The sequence below is a fragment of the Musca vetustissima genome, unplaced genomic scaffold (genome assembly GCF_032173495.1).
Source record: "Musca vetustissima isolate MV318-11 ecotype Yass unplaced genomic scaffold, APGP_CSIRO_Mvet_v1 utg43677, whole genome shotgun sequence".
Taxonomy (NCBI): Eukaryota; Metazoa; Arthropoda; class Insecta; order Diptera; family Muscidae; genus Musca; species Musca vetustissima.
In genome coordinates, this window is record NW_026875145.1 from 23,144 (window position 1) to 43,897 (window position 20,754).

Sequence of the window (20,754 nt, forward strand, 5' to 3'; positions counted from 1 at the left end):
TTTACAGGATTTATAGGATGGGAAATGATTATTTCGGTGAGCTACAAACGGAAAAACCAACTTTATATACCCTCCATACAATGTTTTTGCAAATAAGAAATAGAATGACCTCAATTGGCAAAAAATTTTGGACTTTTAAAATAAAGTTTTCATAAGTCCTCCATTTTGTTACATTTTTTAGCGATTTTATTAATATTAGTTCATACCAGACCCAGGCATGTACTATCGCTAATACCGCACCATTATAACTTTGGATAATGATAATTTCGTATTTTGATTTAAATATTAAATATTGTAACTTCTACATTGATTACATGGAGTAATGGATATGCGTAATAACGATTCAGTAAGTCCAGGTATGACGGTCGGTATACAAAATAGTGAGTCTAACGCTAATAATTTGACGAGGAAATTCTGCGGATAAACAATCTCATTTTTTGCGTCGGTAATTTTTCTTGTAATAGAATAATGCAAGTAGAACTGATCCAATCATAGCAATTATATTCGATTTTGTGATACCCCTGTCTAATACATTATTATAATACATACATTTACAGAAATTGAGTTCGTATGATATACCACACTACTACTACTACTCTATAGTACTTCTGAAAGTAGCAGTCTCCCTTTCTAACAAATATATGGATATGTGTGTATGTAGGATTCTATAAAATTCATGCACATCATCACACTGTCATTCCTTTAAACTACATTACAAAGATCTCTCTGTGTGTATATGTATGTCTGTGTGGTGTATGCAAAAATGTAAAATGCAAAGAAGATTATGTTGATTTCATTGTTATTTTTTCATCATTCCACACTCTCACTCTCTACGCAAATGTTTGTTGATGTAATCTTTGTGAATTTTTATATGTAGACTGGTACAAAACATACGTACGAGTACATACACCTGCATACAACTACTTCTCCGCATGGAGGTGGTCTGAGGGTAAGGTGTCTTTTGGTGAATATAATGATGGTTGTTAGTTTGACACATTCATGATGTATTTTTTTGGAGGGTATGAAAATCCGGCAAGTGAGTCGGTGAGTATGTCACTCAGTCAGATGCGGTAAACACAATCAGATATACATACATCCATCCATATTAACACACGTCTGTGACCTGATTCAACGCCGATGATGTTCGATCGATGAAATATATGACGTCTTGTCGGTCGGTGGTTCGGTCTGCCATCAATGCGTTTTCGTTACATTTGCCAACAATCATCTGTGATGAATGTACAAACATTGCCGAACAGATGTGTGTGTGTGAGTGTGTGCGTGCGTTTTGAAGAGGATTAAATATTGAGTGACTGATGAAATTCAAATATTTACAAAAATTCATAAATATTTACTATGCTCTCGTTTTATACTTTTTATTTTTTAGCTGCAATATTTGAGTCAGTCTATTTTTTTGTATATATTTTGCAATAAATTAAGCATATTTATTTGTATTTTTTTCGATTACATTTTTTTGTCTGAAGGGATAATGCAGACGTATTGTGCCAAGTACAATATTTACATGATACCTGTGAAAATTATAAACCAGAAGTATATCTAAATCGGGATCAATATAAAGAAATTATATATTTCATCCTAGGTCTCGTTCTAGTTCTGCAATCTATGCAAAGTGTGGTATCAATCGAACTTTTATTTACATATAATATGAACACGGACTTTTCGTACGTCATTGAAGAGCTATATTTCAATGTTATGCCCATGTTTGTGTGCGGAACCGAAATATAATATTAGTTTTAGATCCCCTGATTCTTTAAATCAAATCCTTTTCACAGAATTGTGAACTATAACTCTCGGAGGGTATAACCGATTCCATCCACAAAAGGCCAAACCAAACATGTATTGCGTTTGAAGGGAAAAATTTCAAATATCATATAATGCGACTATAATGCGACATTTCATCCAAACTGGGACTCATCGCTCTATTTCTTCTGTTAGATCGCTTAACATGCGGGTCAACATTTGAAAAACTTAAATTGCATTTGTAGCGAATAGAATAGCCGAGTATATCCATTGATCCATCGAAGTATTTTACCAAAGGTACATTAAATCCGAAGGTGGGGCCAATAGGATACATTTTCTATATGATCAAGTCTTTGATAAAAAAAAACATATACCTCATATAAAGCAAAAATAGATCCTTACTGGTCTAAATGTAGCAAACCTTCATATTTATACTAAAACCAGTAAGGAAAGTAGAAAAGTCGGACTGGGCAGACTATATGATACCCTTTGCCACTTTGGATATATTACGCATATATATATATTCCTACATTTGCATGTCAATGTTCCCTCGAAGGAACATGCGCATGTCTTTCTGCAACATGTGAAAAATTTAATTTCATTCGTCAGATTTACAGTCGTCTGCGTATCGATCGTAAACTTACCACACATCATTCAGTACGCAATTCAGTACGCTATGCCAAATTTCGTGCAAATCGAAAGATATATAGGCACTTTGGTGCATTATTTACCTCAAATCGAACGAAACTATATGTAGGAGCTATATCTAAATCTAAACCGATTTTCACGAAACTTACCAATCATCATTCTTGACTCAATACAGTACGCTATGCCAAATTTCGTGCAAATCAAAGGATATATAGGGACTTTGGTGCACTATTTCCATAAAATCGGACGAAAATATATATGGGAGCTATATCTAAATCTGAACCGATTTTCACGAAATTTAACACACATCGTTCTAGACTTAATTCAGTACGCTATGCCAAATTTCGTGGAAATCGAAAAATATATAGGTACTTTGGTGTACCATTTACCTTAAATCGGACGAAAATATATATTGGAGCTATATCTCAATTTGAACCGATTTTTCGCAATTTCAATAGGTCCTTGGGCCGAATAAGTGACCTGTGCCAAATTTTATCCAATTCGGATAATAAATGCGACCTGTATTTTGTTTACAATTTAACATGGACAGACAGACGGACGGACGGACATGCATAAATCGACTTAGAAAGTGATTCTATGCTAATTCTCAAAAGGAACCATGTGTGTACAAAGGGTATAAATAGTATAGTCGGACGGGCCAACATATCGCTACCGTACCGTACACAACTACCACAGCACGCAAATCTATATTTCGAACCTGGACAATTTTTCGCGACAGCTCCCCTTTTTGCCCGGGTAACCTTTTACGTCATAACATGCTAATTTTATCATTTAACACAAAAAAGTCTTTGTTGATTTGACCCGCTGAATATTGGCCGTTTATTATACAGTTGTTGGATGATCAGATTCCATTCCCTGTGTGATGTGTTGTGATGTTCGCCTTATAATTGTGGCTTATAGAACGTCATAAAAAAAACACAAACACACAAATTAAGTTTTCGGTCCATTTAATCCCATAAATGTTATATGTTCATCATCGAAAATTATATGCGTCGTCGGAACTTCACGACTAGCGCGACAAGGGCAGACCCTTTAGTGTGTTAATAGGAATACAAAACAATAGTGGAATAGGTTGGCCTCTGAGTACGTCCAACACTATAAATTGTAACAATGTAACAGTCAACCACTCTTGGATATGTCCAATTCTCAGATTTATTTCATTTTGACTTAAATATATTCGCCATAGAATAGAAATTTTGCAATTTTTCACACAAAAGTCTGGGTCCATTTGAAATTCTAAATACTGACCGATTATAAGAGCCATACTTGTTCCTTGGTCAAGACTCTTTTTCCAAAAAAAAAAATTTTTGATGTTTGTGGCCTCTAGAGCGACCAGAAAAGCAGACAAACATACAGTTTTTGGTACATTTCAGTCCAAAGAGAGTAGTGTCTTCTCCGTTCCAAACTGAAACTAGATGGAAAATTTCCTGATGACATATATATGGACAGACGGACGGACACAAATATCTAGGTCAACTCAAGTAGTCGAGATGAAGGTAGGTCTAGAACCAATATTTCGCGGCCTACACGACCCTATACAGTAATTTCGTATGCCGTTTAGAGTTAATAATCTAAATTGGACCGCCTCCAGTGGTAAATTATAACACATTCGTACCGTAAGCCAGCACACTATTACGAATAAATGGTAATCCTTTCCCATCGTCATTTTCTTATTTATTTCTTATTTCTTTGGGATTTGATGCTCTGTCCGTTAGATGACCATGTTGTCGTTGGACTTTTGTTTTTTGTATGACTGTTCAGAACAATTGTGAATCGACTATCTGCATTAGATGATTCAATGTGTTATTGTTAATGTAATATACTGGAACTTCAATAAATGAGACAAGGTGGTTTCCATTTCATGCCCATTTCACCTAGGTTCAACCTGAACAATCTTATGCAGAATATTCTTTATATCTTAAATCACATGTGTTACAGGGTATTATAACGATGTGTATTTGTTTGTAGCAAGCAGGAGAAAACAATATAGAACCGTCATTACTCTTTAGCATATAATTAGAGCCGTGTTTTGAGTCGATTTTCGCATTGTTCATCGGTATGTCTGTCCATGGTGAGAATCGGTTCATATTTAGAGCTAGATTTCACTTATATTTTTCCAATTTCACATCTATACTGTACCAAAGACCTAAATAAATACCCGATGAAAATTCTCTACTTAAGGGAACCCCCCCCCCATTCTCGATTTTATTTTTTCAAGATTTTCAATGGGCTGGTAAATCAATACCAATGCTTGTTAAGGTTTGTAACTTTGCACATTATAATTGAACATTTAAAAGAGAAGAAAAATAATTTACAAAAAAAATTGTTATTGTTTTGTTGTTGTTTTTGTAATTAAAGAAAAGTCCTTATTTTTGATGGCGGTTCATATTTTTATCCTAGTTCATACGAGAGCTATACACTCCCAGAGAAACGTTGCAAAATTTGGAACCGATTGGATTATTAGTTTTTGAGTTATCGTGCCCGCCATTCGCAAAAAAATGTTTAGAGAAAAACGCGTTTAAAGTTTGAGAAGCCCTTCAGCCGCCACTTGATGCGGACACAAGAAATCCGATATATCTTCAAGAGTTCTTGAGATTTTCACTTGAAATTTTGTAGAGACATTCTTTAATCAGTGTAGATTCGAATTATATCAACAAACATATTGACCCCGAGAAGGCGGGGTCAATATTTCCTTAATAGGAAATATTTCCTTAATAGGAAACTACAAGCGAAAAGGATTTCGAATGTATAGTCCGTTCTTTTCCATTCAAGGGTTGAAGTACCGAACGAATTTAAGACATGAAATTCCTTTTGGGAGTCATGTCGGTGAATGTTCCGCAAACATATCGTATTGGAAAATACGCTTATGATATAAGTACACGTTTTGTAATATATTTGTCACATCATACATTTTAAACAAAATACATTTTAAACAAAAAAAAATGGTTAAGGCAATTGCCAATGAAATAAAAAACAAAATTGCATCTCCGTGGACAATTAAATACCAAAAATTCAACTGCAGCATGTTTTTTATAAATGGAAGTCACGCGGCAATTTTGTCTGATATTCTCAAACGTGCACACACACACACATACCGATATTCGACAAAAGAAATATATTTTCATGGAATTTTGTAATGTGGTATCATTGAACTGCTTTTAGTTGCAAAGTAGGGGATTATGAAAGTTTCTCGAACTAATAATATTAAAAAGTTTAAACATTTTTTGTTGAATATCCTACAATTAATTTTTGAAACTATATTAAGATTTGGGCCATTTCTTTTGTTATCATTTTGCAACAACGAACATTAATGCCTAAAGTAATTTTAATCGGTTTTAACGTTATTTCACGTAATGCAAAATCCATATCCTTCTCTGTGAATTACCAAAAACTTTCCATCCGACCTACGTAAAATCCCAATGTACAATATTTTATGGCATGAGTGAGATTCCAAAAATGTTCAATATATTTAATTCATTTTTTTTCGTTCATCTTTTGGCAGCGGTGGTTTTACCAACCATACACAATAAAAAATAGAATAAAGCACGCGATTTTCATGGTTCCACTGACGTACGTACTCCATGTGTGGCCGAAACGCACACACTGATACACACATCGATGTGGCATGTAAACTTCAATCAGTGTAAATGTTATATTCCGTAGAGCTGCTGCTGCATAACTGCCACAATTACAGTCATAAGTTTTGTGAAAAATCACATTAAGGCGGTTTGTAATAAAAATTATACTTCCACAGAGCGATATACTGACGATGGGAGGAATTGAGTTTTACTTTTAATGTATCTAACATAGAAAGATTTTGTCATACCGGAACTATACCATTAAATGTTTGACCCCTTGGTGGAAGATGTACAAGAAGGATAGGTGATATCTTCGGATTCAACGTATGTTTGTTAAAAATATATTGTCCCTTTGTGAGGGAGGAGTGGACCAGTATTCCTCATCCTCCAAAGTGTGAGTGAAATCGGTTACTCCCTTCGACAGTTTCGTGTGCACCAGCCAGTAGTGGACGTAAATGTCTAAACTGAGTCCAAATTGTCTGAAACAGGTTGGGACAAACACCAAAGTTCCGACGAGGATTATTTTTGTCGTATTAAAGTTTATATGCTACATTAGCCATACAACTGAAGGTATAATTCCTGAAATTATTCTTCATGAATGAAAATCGAGTCGTTCTCCGATATAGTGTCCGAAAGGGATAGCGAAGTCACTATTCCGAAAGGTATCGATAGATATATTATAGATTCCAGTCAATGTCATTTTTCTGAGGAATTCTTCAGAATCCGTATTACTAGTTATAATTACTTTGACATCGTTGTCCTCGCTAAACCACGATACATTTGATTCGTCAGGAGTAGTCTCTCATATACTGGACGACTGACAAACAATGAACTTTACTGACACACTAGTATGTCATATAGAACCCTTGCTAAGTAGGTGAATCGATCTGCTTCAATTTCGACTTGAGAGGTCTTGGGCCGGCTTCTATGATATGATATGGCTTATTTGACGAATCGAAACATACGAAACAGTTTGCGACAGCGGTCACCTATTCGCGACTGGTTGTTGAAGTATTTCAAATTTCGGTGAGCAAGCAATGAGCTTCACTGATCCCATCGGTGTCAATAACTGCTACAAATCTAGAACTCCTGGCAGAGTCAACATGCGATGATTTCAACTTCAGAAGTTCAAAGATAGAATATTCATCTTCCCCTTGCCACTTATTACAGGAGTCTTCTTCAATGCCATTGAGGTATGTGAGAAGGTTTTTTTTTGCGGCGACGATGGCTTGTTCGTGACTGATTGTGGCTCCTCTGAGGACTTCATCAATTGATGGTTTATCCATGACCGTTGGTTATCCGAAGGAAGATTACTTTGAGGTCGTCTTTACAGAACTATTTTGACGGGTCAGAGGCGTGTATGCCCTTGTCTTTTGTTGTTTTTTCTCTTTCCTGTCGATATACCAGTTACAAACATGTATAGTTCTCCATTTTATTATCCAGGGTTCGCCTTGAACATGATATTATTTGAAGTGTGCCTCGTGAATTTTTGATTGAACTTGAAGTCCTTCTTGATCAGAAAGAACTCCTCAACCGTGATTATTTCTTGCTCCCTGTCGTATACAGTTAATATCCACGGCCCCTTGACTGAGAAGAGGTCCTGGCTCCGATTACCAAGTTGTACTCGGTTTTATTTCCGCATTCCCCCTCAAACGATCAATTGTCTTGATTTTTGGGAATCTTCGCCTAATGTAGTTTCAATATCGTGGTATATATGGGATCATGCTCGAACGCCAAGATGGATCGACTTGGGTATTCCGACTTGACGGACGTTGAGTTCAAAAATTGGATTTTGGTTTTCCTCTCTTTGAGAGACCTTCCTCACCTCTTTGCAACTGGTTTTTTTCATCGTCGTTGTTTTCCCTCTTTGGTCATCTTGACCCCGGACTAATTTTCCTAATTAAATCGATGATTCACCTGAGTTGGAAAGTCTTCTCTTCTTGTATGATCTATAACCGGGACACTTTGCAAGGAAGTTTGCTATGTTTCGAAAATATGATTTGATATATACAAGGACAAAGTCTTGGAAACTAAGCCTAAAAACATGTTAATGTGTCTAGATAATAGAGTAAATACAAACTGTAGAATGTTTAGTTATGAAGTGTCCTAGAACCTCAGAGAAATTGGTTATTTTAGGTTGGGTCCTTTCCTCCGAGACTCCCCTCGTATACCCGATGCCTATTTGCGGCTTAATTCGTAGTTACCCTTTTTAAAACTACCTAACATTCATCCACTTTAACATTTCCCTTAAGCCTCTATAAAATTCGGTAATTTACAAAACATTCACCTTACCGGAAATATAGAGCCACCTTAATATCAGTGTTATTGAAATGCTTTCGTTTATAGTGGCATCTGCTTGTCGTGCTAGCACGGATGTATGTACGAACGTATGTATGTCTATATGTATATGGTCTGATCAATGAGAAAAGTGAGTAACGGCTGTATTTGCACGATAATTACGCAAATGCAAAAGTCTGATGCGACTGAGTGGTTGGTAATAAATAAATTCAATTGAATAATTTATTTAATTTGTTTACCAATTCGGCACACGTGAGTATAAAACCCTATCATATGCTGACCTGCTATACGTGTATATGTATGTATGCATTTTCTGTGTGGACATATAGTATGTGCAATGCATATATTGGTAGATGAATGTGTGGTAGTTTTGGATTTTTCCACGATGGTGTGAAGAGAGAAATGAAGAGTAGTAGGAAGAAAAAACAAAAATCGAACGACCGACCAAATGGAATTGCTGAAAATTCCTTTGGACATTTGGTCTGGATGGTTGGGTCGTTATCACATGAAACTCATGCAAATTGTCAAAAATTACTATGCCACGGATTCCGATTGTATTGATGAAGCAATTCATAGCACTTGTGTGATACTGCCAAAATCGAATGAAGGGAAATTAAGATGCAGTAACAAATAGCGTTAGTTGCGATACGAAATGTTTCAATTCATAAGAATTGAATGACGTCGATTGGAGAAGGTTATCCGGAGATGATTTGCCAAGTGTTTATAATAAAGTTCAATAAAGTTCAACCCATTTAATTAATATTATTTAAGGAAATATAAAAAATAAAATATATTTATTAATTTTATCCTGAAATAGTGTAAGCTTGTTGAGGTTCAAAAGAAATATTCTTTAAAGAATCCACGCCTTGTTGAGGTTCGAAAAAAATATTCTTTAAAGAATCTACGCCTTGTTGAGGTTCGAAAAAAAAAATTTTTAAAGAATCCACGCCTTGTTGAGGTTCGAAAAAAATATTCTTTAAAAAATCCGCGCCTTGTTGAGGTTCGAAAAAAATATTCTTAAAAAAATCTCCGCCTTGTTGAGGTTCGAAAAAAATATTCTTTAAAGAATCCACGCCTTGTTGAGGTTCGAAAAAAATATTCTTTAAAGAATCCACGCCTTGTTGAGGTTCGAAAAAAATATTCTTTAAAGAATCCACGCCTTGTTGAGGTTCGAAAAATAATATTCTTTAATGAATGCACGCCTCGTTGAGGTTCGAAAGAAATATTTTTTAAAGAATTCACGCCTTGTTGAGGTTCGAAAAAAATATTCTTTAAAGAATCCACGCCTTGTTGAGGTTCGAAAAAAATATTCTTTGAAGAATCCACGCCTTGTTGAGGTTCGAAAAAAATATTCTTATAGAATCCACGTCTTGTTGAGGTTCGAAAAAATATTCTTTAAAGAAGCCACGCCTTGTTGAGGTGGCTTGTTGAGGTTGGCTCGTGGCTTGTTGAGGTTCGAAAAAAATATTCTTTAAAGAATCCACGTCTTGTTGAGGTTCGAAAAAATATTCTTTAAAGAAGCCACGCCTTGTTGAGGTGGCTTGTTGAGGTGGCTCGTGGCTTGTTGAGGTTCGAAAAAAATATTCTTTAAAGAATCCACGTCTTGTTGAGGTTCGAAAAAATATTCTTTAAAGAATCCACGCCTTGTTGAGGTTCGAAAATATATTCTTTAAAGACTCCACGCCTTGTTGAATTTCGAAATTATATTCTTTAAAGACTCCAAGCTTTGTTGAGATTCGAAAATATATCCTTTAACGCCTTGTTGAGGTTCGAAAATATATTCTTTAAAAACTCCACGATTTTTTGAGGTTCGAAAATATATTCTTAAAAGACTCCAGGTTCGAAAAAAATATTCTTTAATAAATTCACGCCTCCTTGAGGATTGAATAAATTATTCTTAAAATTATCCCGACTCCTTGAGACTTGAAAAATTTATTCTTAAAAATATCCACGCATCATTGAGGCCTAAAGAAATAATTCTTAAAAATATCCCCACTCCTTAAGACTTTAAATAAATTATGCTTTAAAAAATATAACAAACATTTGATTCCACTTAATAATAAATAACATTTCATTTCATATAAACCCCAACAAAATCAATTACTAAATAAAATACCAACTTTCGCTTAACACTTCATGCCTGGCATTTGTTATAAGTAACACTTAATTGGCGGTGCCGGATAGCTCATCAAAAAGTCCAAATTTTAAAGTCATAAATCTTTACTTAAATATACCTCTCCAAAAAAACAGTCAAATGTGGATCGTGCCCGTATCTATTTTAACAATACCAAAGGCAACGTAACGTAAAAAAACAGTCAAAAAAATTAATGAAAAAAATTAACTCCAAGAAAACAAATTTAAAAAAAACTGCCAGGGAAATACACAAACGGATGGATGGCAAAACAAAAACAACAAAAACACACAGCTCTAAACAAGAGATGATGCATTAAAAATTCATTAAGCAAATATGTTAAATTTGTAGCAAAATTAATTCGAGCGGAAAATGAAAGTAAATTTTTTTTATTTAACATGCAACACTTGAACGAACATAAAAAAATACTACAACAACAACAGCAGCAGCAGAAAATATTTCACGTCCATAAGCTACCTCACCATCCATCCGCATATCTATCCACTAACCACCCTCTAAATTTTTTGAGCTTCTTTCTCAGTCCTATGTAAAGCAAAAAATATTCAAAAACAGATTTAGTACCCTGCCCTCAAGTCCACTATGAATGAATTTTCGAATGCCTTTGAACAATCAGCGACGTGGCTATTGATGAACACTTTCGTCGACGACCAGCAGCATAAGAGAAGAAACGACGAAGACGGAGCAAGAAGCTTAATAATATTGATGTTTGATTAACACGGAGCCAAATGCATTGAACTCAACTCAGACGTGGAATTCATAGAAGTTTCAATTAAACAACAATAAGCAGCTGGTATTTGTTTAATGTAAGAAGAAGCAGAAAAAAAACAATATCGAACACAATCTGCTTTTGATGGACGATGGATTATTAAATGTGGCCGTTCAAGTCCAAGGCTATTGTAAATATAAGCATTTGTATATTTATTTTGGCGGATGAGTTCAAAGACATTAATAGCCAGATTGTAAACAGAGGCTATCAATTATAATAATTTGAATGGGGGAGAAATTTCAAAAAAAGCCAAAATTATTTATTACTTCAAAAACATTGTCAGATTGAATGATAAATGGATATTGAATGTTTTAGCTGAAAATTATAATATCTACTATTGGAAAGTGTAATTTTAAATTGAAACCAGTGAGCGGAGCAGTATAGTCGGACGGGGCCGACCATACGATACCCTACACAACTACCACGGAACTCAAATGTTCTGCGGATGTATATTCCGATCCTGGGAAATAATTCGTGATATTTGCACCCTCTTGCCCGATTAGTGGTAAACAGCAACTCTTCCTCAAACTGACATATTTTCCGAATATTACGAGTATTCAGTACAGCTATTGTCCAGATTCCCTTCACCGTGGGTTGTGTTGTGATGTTCGGCTTCCATTTGTGGTCTATAGATCGACTCGATAATAACACAAAAATAAATTAAGTTTTCGATCCACTCTATTCTAAAATTATTATCTGATCATCACCGAAAATTATAGGCGTTGTCCTTGACCATAACTGGAACCTCATGGGACATTTCAAAGCGACCAGCGCTATAGTTCCGCTCTCTAGAGTTATAATGGGTTACTAAATAATATACGAATACGGAGATACCTGTAAATATTTAGGTGTAACTCCCACATCCGAGCACATACAACAATATAATTGGTATTAATTTAAAGGTCAACCACTCCTCTTGGATATAATATAAACTTCTCGGGTCTATGTCCTTCAGGGGTAAATATGTACGCTATAGAATACAAATTTTGTCATTTTTCACACAAAAGTCAGGGTCCATTTGACCCACTGAATATTGACCGATCTTTATGAAAACAGACATGCTTATTCCTTGGCCTGATCCCCTTCTCCATGGAAAATTTCACGATGTTTGGGCCATAATTGCGGCCGCTGGAGCGACCAGAAAAACCGACAAAAATTTAGTATTTGGTCCATTTCATCCCCTAAATATTAATCCATCTTTCCCAAAAACAATAGGGGTCTTCATTGGCCAGAACCCATCCTACATGTAAAATTTCGTGAAGATTAGTCCATAACTGTGTCCTGTATCGTGTTTACAAATTATAATGGACAGACGGACGGACGGACACACATGTCTAGATCGACTTAGCTAGGCGAAATATGTCGATCGGTATACTTAAAGGTGGGTCTAGGACCAATATTTCGCGGCGTTACAAACTTTTGGGGCTGCACAAAGCTATAATACCCTGACAACATAGTTGTGTAGGGTATAAATACAGGCAAAAAAAGCTATTATTCAGCTGGCTGAGATATTTTTTCTATAGAAAAAATTTTACTCAATTTTTTTCTATTCCTCACTGAGCTGATCAATTTTTTTCTATCGAAAAAATATTCCTCAGTGGGCTGAGCAATTTTTTTCCAATTGGAAAAATATTCCTCAGCGGGCTGAGCAATTTTTTTCCTATAGAAAAAATATTCCTCAGAGGGTTCTGAGCAATTTTTATACCCTTCACCACTCTGTGGTACACTTATTTGGCCCAAGGACGAACCCTATTGAAATTGGGAAAAATCGGTTCAGATTTAGATATAACTCCCATATATATTTTCGTCCGATTTAATGTAAATGGTCCACCAAAGTCCCTATATATCTTTCGATTTGCACGAAATTTGGAACAGCTTAACGAATTAGGCATATAATGTTGTGTGTTAATTTTCCTGAAAATCGGTTCAGATTTAGATATAGCTCCCATACATATTTTCGTCCAATTTAATGTAAATGGTGCACCAAAATACGTTAATATTAAAAATTTAGTATCATTGCAGAATGACATGTTTATGGATTCAATTTCATTTTACTTACGTCTGTTAGTATTTATCTATTGAATATACCCAAAGTGGTGAAGGATATCATATAGTCGGCCCCGTGCGACTTTACTACTTTCCTTACTGGTTTTCAGTGGGCTAAGTAATTTTTTCTATCGAAAAAATATTCTAAGAGGCTGATCAATTGCTCAGGCCACTGAGGAATATTTTTTCTATAGAAAAAAAAATTCAAAGCCCACAAAGAAATATTTCCTCTACAGAAAAAACACTGCTCAGTTCACTGAGGAATATTTTTTCTTAAGAACACTGAGGACCGGTTTTTCTTTACAAAAAAAAAAAAAAAAAAAAATACTCACTGAGGAATATTTTTTCTATAGAAGAAAATTGATCAGCCCACTGAGGAATATTTTTTCTTTATTAAAAAATAATCAATCCATTGAGAAATATTTTTATAGCCTTCACCACTCCGATTGACATAAAATTTAGCACATGGTGGTTAAATGGTGTACCGAAGGTCCTATATTTGTTCGATTTACACGAAATTTGGCGGAGGGTATTAAATTGAATATAGAGTGATAACAAAAAACAAATGGTGTATACAACGGTTACTCAATTTTGTCCATGTGTTTTATATATAGCTCCCATACATAATTTTACTCGATTTCATACAAATGGTACACCAAAGAATCCAAGTCTGCCCGTTTGACATGCAATTTTTCATTGATTTCAGAATGGTATGTGTATGGAGTTTTTTCAATTGGTTCAAATATCTATCTCGATAGCACATTTAATTCCGCCCGAACCATCTCAATGGTCCTCAAAAGATTCTATGTCTGTATTATCTATGTATCTATGTGTGTACCCAATTTGGTGAAGGGTATCATATAGTCAGCCCCGTCCGACTTTTGAACTTTCCTTACTGGTTTTCTATAAAAAAAAATATTTTTCGGGGGTTTTGAGCAATTTTTTTCTATAGAATAATTCTCAGAGGGTTCTGAGCATTCTTTTCTATAGAAAAAATATTCCATAGTGGGCTGAGCATTTTTTTCTATAGAAAAAGATATTCCTCAGTAGGCTGAACATTTTTTTATATAGAAAATATATTCCTCAGTGGGCTGAGCACTTGTTTTCTGTAGAAGAAGATTCCTCAGTAGGCTAAGCATTTTTTTATTGTTCAAAATTCCTATGTTGCAGCAGTTTTTTGAATTTTTTTATTTTTTATATTATTATTATTATTTTTGTGGAATATGTTTAAATACTCCTAATAATACAAGTACAAAATAACAATCGAATTTTCTCGTTTCAATAAAATCAATTTCTATTCACTTAGTATTTCTCTTAGACACTATGTCGTTTGTTTACATTCGAGTATTTGAGATTAGTAAATCATTTGTTTTATTTTGCCACATGAAATTATGTTGACATTTGAGCGTTAACTAATTAAAGTCAATTAAACATCTTCTGTCATTTTCCTTCGCCTCACCTCACAACTTGCTTGTCGTTTTCTTAATGGCAAAGCTCCTCTGGTACACTGGCACCTTGACTGGGTAACAAGACAGACGTCAAGCACCGGCCGCCTTACCCCACCTATTTGGTTATCATTTATGTTTACTTTGCGGTCCATATTATGCAAGTTTGAAACCAGTCTTGAAAAACAACCGGACCACGATTTGTATGCAGATACAAGAAACCGGTTGATGGTGGTTGGTATCAATTTCTGGAAAAAAAAGAGACAATAGTTTTTATATCGAAATAATTCAGCATCACGACGATTCAGTTTATCTAAAGACGTTGAGAAATAAACAACAATTCTCGCAGCAATGAAATTCCAACTAGTGTGTCTTTTCGTTTTTGGTTTGGCTTTGGTAAGTCTTGAGATTTACAAAAAATTCATAAGGATATTTGTTTTTAATTTAAATGCTTTGACGTTATTTCAAGCAGGCCTTTGCTGCTGCCAAATTTGAGGTGCGCACCCCCGAGGATGCTCTTAAAGCTCACGAAGAATGTCGTGAAGAATATAACGTTCCCGATGAAATCTACGAACAATATCTGCAGTATAAATTCCCCGATCACAAACGTACGAAATGCTACGTTAAATGTTGGGTCGAAAAAATGGGCATCTTTAGCGAAAAGAAAGGTTTCGACGAAAAGGCCATCTACAAGCAGTACACACAAAATAATAATCAATATTTGAGTACTATACAACATGGTTTGGAAAAATGCATCGATCACAATGAATGGGAATCGGATGTTTGTACTTTTGCCCATCGTGTGTTCTCGTGCTGGTTGCCAATCAATCGTCATGTTGTCCGTGCCGCTTTTGCTACACCAAAAGGAAATTAAGAAACCTTGACAGGGGCTGTGAATTAAATTTTTAATTGGATATACATATATAAATAGGTAATTTTGTAAATAGAATTTGTTGTGACAGAAAAATTGTGATAATTTTGTTTTAAAAATTTTTACAAACAAAAGGAATAAAAATTGTTTACGAAATTTTAAAATTTACATCTATTTCATTAAAACTAGATTTTATTTAGTTCGAAGTTATTATGGCTATATGAAATGGTGCTCAGTGCATCGTTTCCCTATTTCCCCGAAAATTAACAGGACCTACGTTGCTTTACGCCTATTTGCTTCTTCTACCAATCTTTGGATTTGACTCGTCTTTGAAGATTCACACATTCAATTTCTGTTATGTTTCGGTATCATACGCACAAAAGCATATTTCATTACCTGTGGAGATCTCATACAAGTAGTTTGAAGCGCACCGATCGCAGTTTTATACCATCCAGCATGAAGTAGAGTATATATTAAATTTGTCCGAATTCGATATAGCTTTTAAATTGTGCACATTTATTGTTATTACAACTTATGTTTTGAAAATATGATTATCGGTCGACGTTTTGCTATATTCGGTATGAATATATTCTGTATTTGGAAGACTTTGAGCACACTTTTCAAACGAATTGGCTGTAATTTGAGACCTTATTGGGATAGCAAATGAGATATCTCTATTGGGTTTTCATTGGCTATCAAATCTTCCTACAAAATATCTGTACAAGCTTTAGATTGTATCCTACATCCCATTGTTCGGTACTTCGGGCAAGTTTTTCATCAAAAATTGGCTATAATTTAATATTTTGAAAAATAATTGTCTCTTTTCACCAAATTGGCCCTAATTTATATTTTCTAACTTGATATTCCTACTAAAAAATCAAAATATCAATATCATATATCGGTACACCAATTGTTTTGTATTATGAGGTTTTTAAACATTTGTTTGTTACCGCACATTTTCCGTATTTAGTGTTTCTGGTATTTCGTTTTCTCCGGGCAACAATGGCATAGCATATCTCCCGATTTGCCCGAAATTTGACATAGTGTACTGAATTTAGTCTAGAATGATCTGTGTTAAGTTTCGTGAAAATCGGTTCAGATTTAAACGACTCTAAATCTGCACGAATAAAGTGAAATTTGACATAGGTAGCAGAAAGTTATGTGCATGGATTGATGTTAGTCTGTTCACGTATAGACACTAACTTAAGTTCGTAAAGTGTTCCCTCCCTATGTAGAATATACACAAAGTGGTGAAGGGTTTTTATATTATCGGTAATAACTCTTAAGTTTATGGGCGGATGCAGACGCTCGTAAAATTCTGGAACATGTCAGAACATATATCGATTGTGCTAAAATCATTAAAATATCATCTGTCTCTGCGTGGCACTAGGTTCAAGAACTGATTTTTTTAGGAAAAAATCATATTTATGAGTTTTAAGTATGACGTTTTTGATGATGATCTTAAATTTTCACCTTTATTATAATCACCACTTCCATCTGTTTAATTGACCCACATGATATAAAATTTTACTGGTATAAAGCTCAAGGTATCCAGATTTCAAACATTTTTTTTTTTTTTTGTAAATGATTTAAAAAAGTTATGATCGATTTTTTACTCCTGGGCGATGTTACTATCATTTCTCAAATTTTATTGACACTTTCGACGACCGGCGAGGTGCGTGGCGCATCTTTAACATCAAGAATTCCTGAACGGAATCTACGAAATCACAATTGCACTGTTACAGTATCGGAACCATTAACACCAACTTGGCTTGCATTTTCGCCTTTATAAAAGAAAAACTGTTCACCTCCATTTTTAACACCCTGTAACTCACAACTGAATGCACCAAACAAAAAACAGCAAAGAAATTTTTTGAAATTGTTTGATGGTTACTTTACCAGAAATCTATCAGTACAGCTATCTGCCTTTTTCCCCAACCTAATATTTAGCTTAAGGGGACGCCACCCATTCTCGGGGTCAAAAAATTTTTTGACTTAATTCGACCCTTATTAAATGCATTATTTCCTTAGTCATTCTCTTAATTTTTGTTATCAAATATAGGCAAGTTTAACATATAACAAAATAAATTTAATTGAAATACAATCTAACATTTTCTCTCCCTCTCAAGTGAAGACGACAACCTTTGTCCTTTACAAAAAAACATTGGCCTTATCTGTAATAATAAATCTAAATATATACATCTTCACATGTAAATGAACTTGGTAATTGTCAATGATGTTTTGTTTATTCCACAAATAACAGAATCTTAAGCGTATTCAAAGTCAATAGCAGCGTAAAAAAGTACTAAACATAGATTTCTTATCAGCAAAAAAAGTATTGAAAATAAAAATATTTTAAAAAAAATACAATATTAATTTATTTAAGTACTAAAAAAGGGTAGTCAATTTGCTAATGACATACACTCACACACACACACATGTGCACATAAGTGGGCTAAACAGATTAAAACAGAATTTGCTAAAATTACTTTTTCAAATCAAATCATATCACCCAAAAAAAGTTTTCCAAATTAAATTTGTAGTCAGTTTTAGGTAGAATTTCTAATTGACCGCAAGCATCGGACAACGGTATTGTCAGCAAAATGAAAACGTGTTGCCCTATATTCATCATCACATTGGCGATACTATTGTGTCAGGTTATTATTTGAAAAGAAGAAGAACAACAAATATTAAATCCATGTGAACAAAATAAAATTGTTGAGTAAAAAATTTAAATTACAGAATTTTGTGGCTGCCAATATAGATCGCCACGAGGGTTATGTTTTGGGCAAGTGTTTGGAACGTTATGGTGGAGCCTCTTACGAAAATGCTGAACGCCTAAAACGTTTTAAAGATTGGTCGATTAACTACGAAGAATTGCCCTGCTTCACCAACTGCTATCTCGAAAACATGTTCGACTTCTACACCGAAACGGAAGGCTTCATTGAGGATAAAGTTATCAGCAAATTTGGTGCCTCCGTCTATGAAGTGTGTAAACCCAAATTGTCCGAGGGCAAGGATAAGTGTGAAATTGCCTACAAAGGTTTCCATTGTATGGTCAATGTAAGTATTTGCAAGCAATCAGTGTGTGGTGGTTTTCATTCGAAATGGAATCATTCATTGAATAAACGAACTTACGACTGAGTTATTTAAATTAAAATTCCTTTCCGTTGAATTAGCTGGAAAATGATCCGTTCGTTGTAATCGATGGCATGGACAACATCGATATGGATGCCAAACTGGCCATGAAAGATTGTCTGCACAAATTCGATCAATCGGAATGGCAGTCGTTCGGTGACTACAGCCGTTTCCCCGTCAAAGAGCCCATCCCCTGCTACTCGCGGTGTTTTTTGGAAAAATTGCAATTATTTAATCATCGCTTGCATCAATGGGATATTCGAGGTTTGAATACAAAATTAAATATATCTGTGGAGAATGCAAATACAGCGGCCTGTGAAGCAATGGCTATGAAACGTAATCGTAATATTTGTGCATGGATGTATAAGGAATTTACATGTTATGCCATGGCTAGTGCGGCCAAAGAGAATTGAATAGTTAATAGAATAGTAAGAAATGTGTGTTTAGAAATAAATTTGAAATAAAGAGAATATTGAAATTTAATAAGCAATAATTTTTAAAAGTCCTGGATGTGCATCAATTAGAATTATGCTGGGGCATCATATGCTTGGAATTCAACTGTGTAACATATAAGGAGAACGAACTTCACAATCTTCACAATTTGTCATAAAATTAATCAGTAAATATTGTTATAAAAAATATTTAAAATTATTATTTTTTAATTGTATGTTCGCCGTCGTCAACAGAATCTATAACGGCAGCTTTGTCGTATTATAACGACTTTCGTAATACCGATTTCTCACATAAATACAACAGTGCTATATTAATGTGTGTAAATTGAATTTATTGCTCAGTTTTTAACATTTCGATAAAAATCGTATCCAGAATAGAATTTTCTTGCAAACTTAGTGACATCTGTCCCTATAATTGTTGAAATCACAGTAGACCACAATATTTAAGGGAGATATCCGAAATTTTGCACATACAATGCTACTACTCATGGGATAGTTAGAATTTGATTGGCAGCTAATCTTTATACAAAAACCAGTAAGGAAAGTAGTAAAGTCGGACGGAGCTGACTATATGATACCCTTCACCACTTTGGGTATAGTCAACATATGAATCCTAACCGACGTCGTTGTGCACAATGTTGTGTAAATCGGTCTACCTTTGGGTCTTTGTTGATCCATTTAATAAAAATCGGATGAAACTATACATGAAGCGATTCTTACAATAATTTGCACACGGTACGCTATACTAAATTCACTACATTGTGCAAAATTTTGTAGCCAACAGTCTATATCTAAATCTAAACCGATTTCAACTAAACTTGCCGCACTTTGTCTTATAGTAACTTCAGTACGTAGTGCAAATTTTTGTGCCGGTTGGACCCACCTTGGGGAAGCATTTATATATCTAATTTTTAGGTTATACTTACTTCAGTACGTTGTGCAAAATTTGTGTCAATTTTGTGTAAAATCGGATGAAAATGAACCGGTTTCAATGATACTTGCCAGAGATTAACTTATATTAACTACAGTTCATTGCAAAAAATTGTGTGATAATCGGACAAACTTTGGGTCTTTAGTGCACAGTTTACAAAAATCGGAAGAAAAAGTATATAGGAGCTATATCTAAATCTTAACATATTTTCACGAAACTTAACACACATCATTCTAGACCTAATTCCTTACTCCATGACATATTTCGTGCAAATCGAAAGATATATAGGGACTTTGGTACACCTTTTACCTTACATCGGACGAAGATATATATGGGAGCTATAGTAGTGTTGGCGGGTTATTTGGGATGTTGGGAGCTATATATAAATCTGAAACTCAGGAAACTTAACACACATCATTCTAGACCTAATCCATTACGCTATAACAAATTTCGTGCAAATCGAAAGATATATAGGGACTTTGGTACAACATTAACCATAAATCGGACGAAGATATATATGGGAGCTATATCTAAATCTGGTTCGTCCTTGGGCCAATTAAGTGACCTGTGCTAAATTTCATCCAAATCGGATCATAAATACGACCTGTACTTTGTTAACAAAAATACATGGACGGACGGGCATGCAT

The 20,754-nt window shown here is 34.7% G+C and overlaps 2 protein-coding genes across 2 annotated transcripts; both read left to right on the top strand.

Annotated features, from left to right (window-relative positions):
* Positions 1 to 15,066: 15,066 nt before the first annotated feature.
* Positions 15,067 to 15,613, top strand: LOC133337657 (general odorant-binding protein 99b-like). Its single transcript, XM_061545864.1, has 2 exons — positions 15,067 to 15,111; positions 15,188 to 15,613. Exons 1-2 carry the CDS (start codon positions 15,067 to 15,069, stop codon positions 15,587 to 15,589), a joined length of 447 nt encoding a protein of 148 aa, XP_061401848.1. The 3' UTR covers positions 15,590 to 15,613.
* A 2,187-nt stretch (positions 15,614 to 17,800) lies between these two features.
* LOC133337658 (uncharacterized) lies at positions 17,801 to 19,138 on the top strand. The gene is made up of 3 exons (XM_061545865.1): positions 17,801 to 17,809; positions 18,329 to 18,649; positions 18,766 to 19,138. The coding sequence occupies exons 1-3, from the start codon at positions 17,801 to 17,803 to the stop codon at positions 19,135 to 19,137; spliced, it is 702 nt and encodes a 233-aa protein (XP_061401849.1). The 3' UTR covers position 19,138.
* The last annotated feature ends 1,616 nt before the right edge of the window (positions 19,139 to 20,754 follow it).

Coding starts and splice junctions, on each gene's coding strand:
- LOC133337658 (XM_061545865.1), top strand. Junction 18,650..18,765: donor GTTTCCATTGTATGGTCAAT/GTAAGTATTTGC, acceptor CCGTTGAATTAG/CTGGAAAATGATCCGTTCGT.
- LOC133337657 (XM_061545864.1), top strand. CDS start 15,067: ATGAAATTCCAACTAGTGTGTCTTTTCGTTTTTGGTTTGGCTTTG. Junction 15,112..15,187: donor TCGTTTTTGGTTTGGCTTTG/GTAAGTCTTGAG, acceptor TATTTCAAGCAG/GCCTTTGCTGCTGCCAAATT.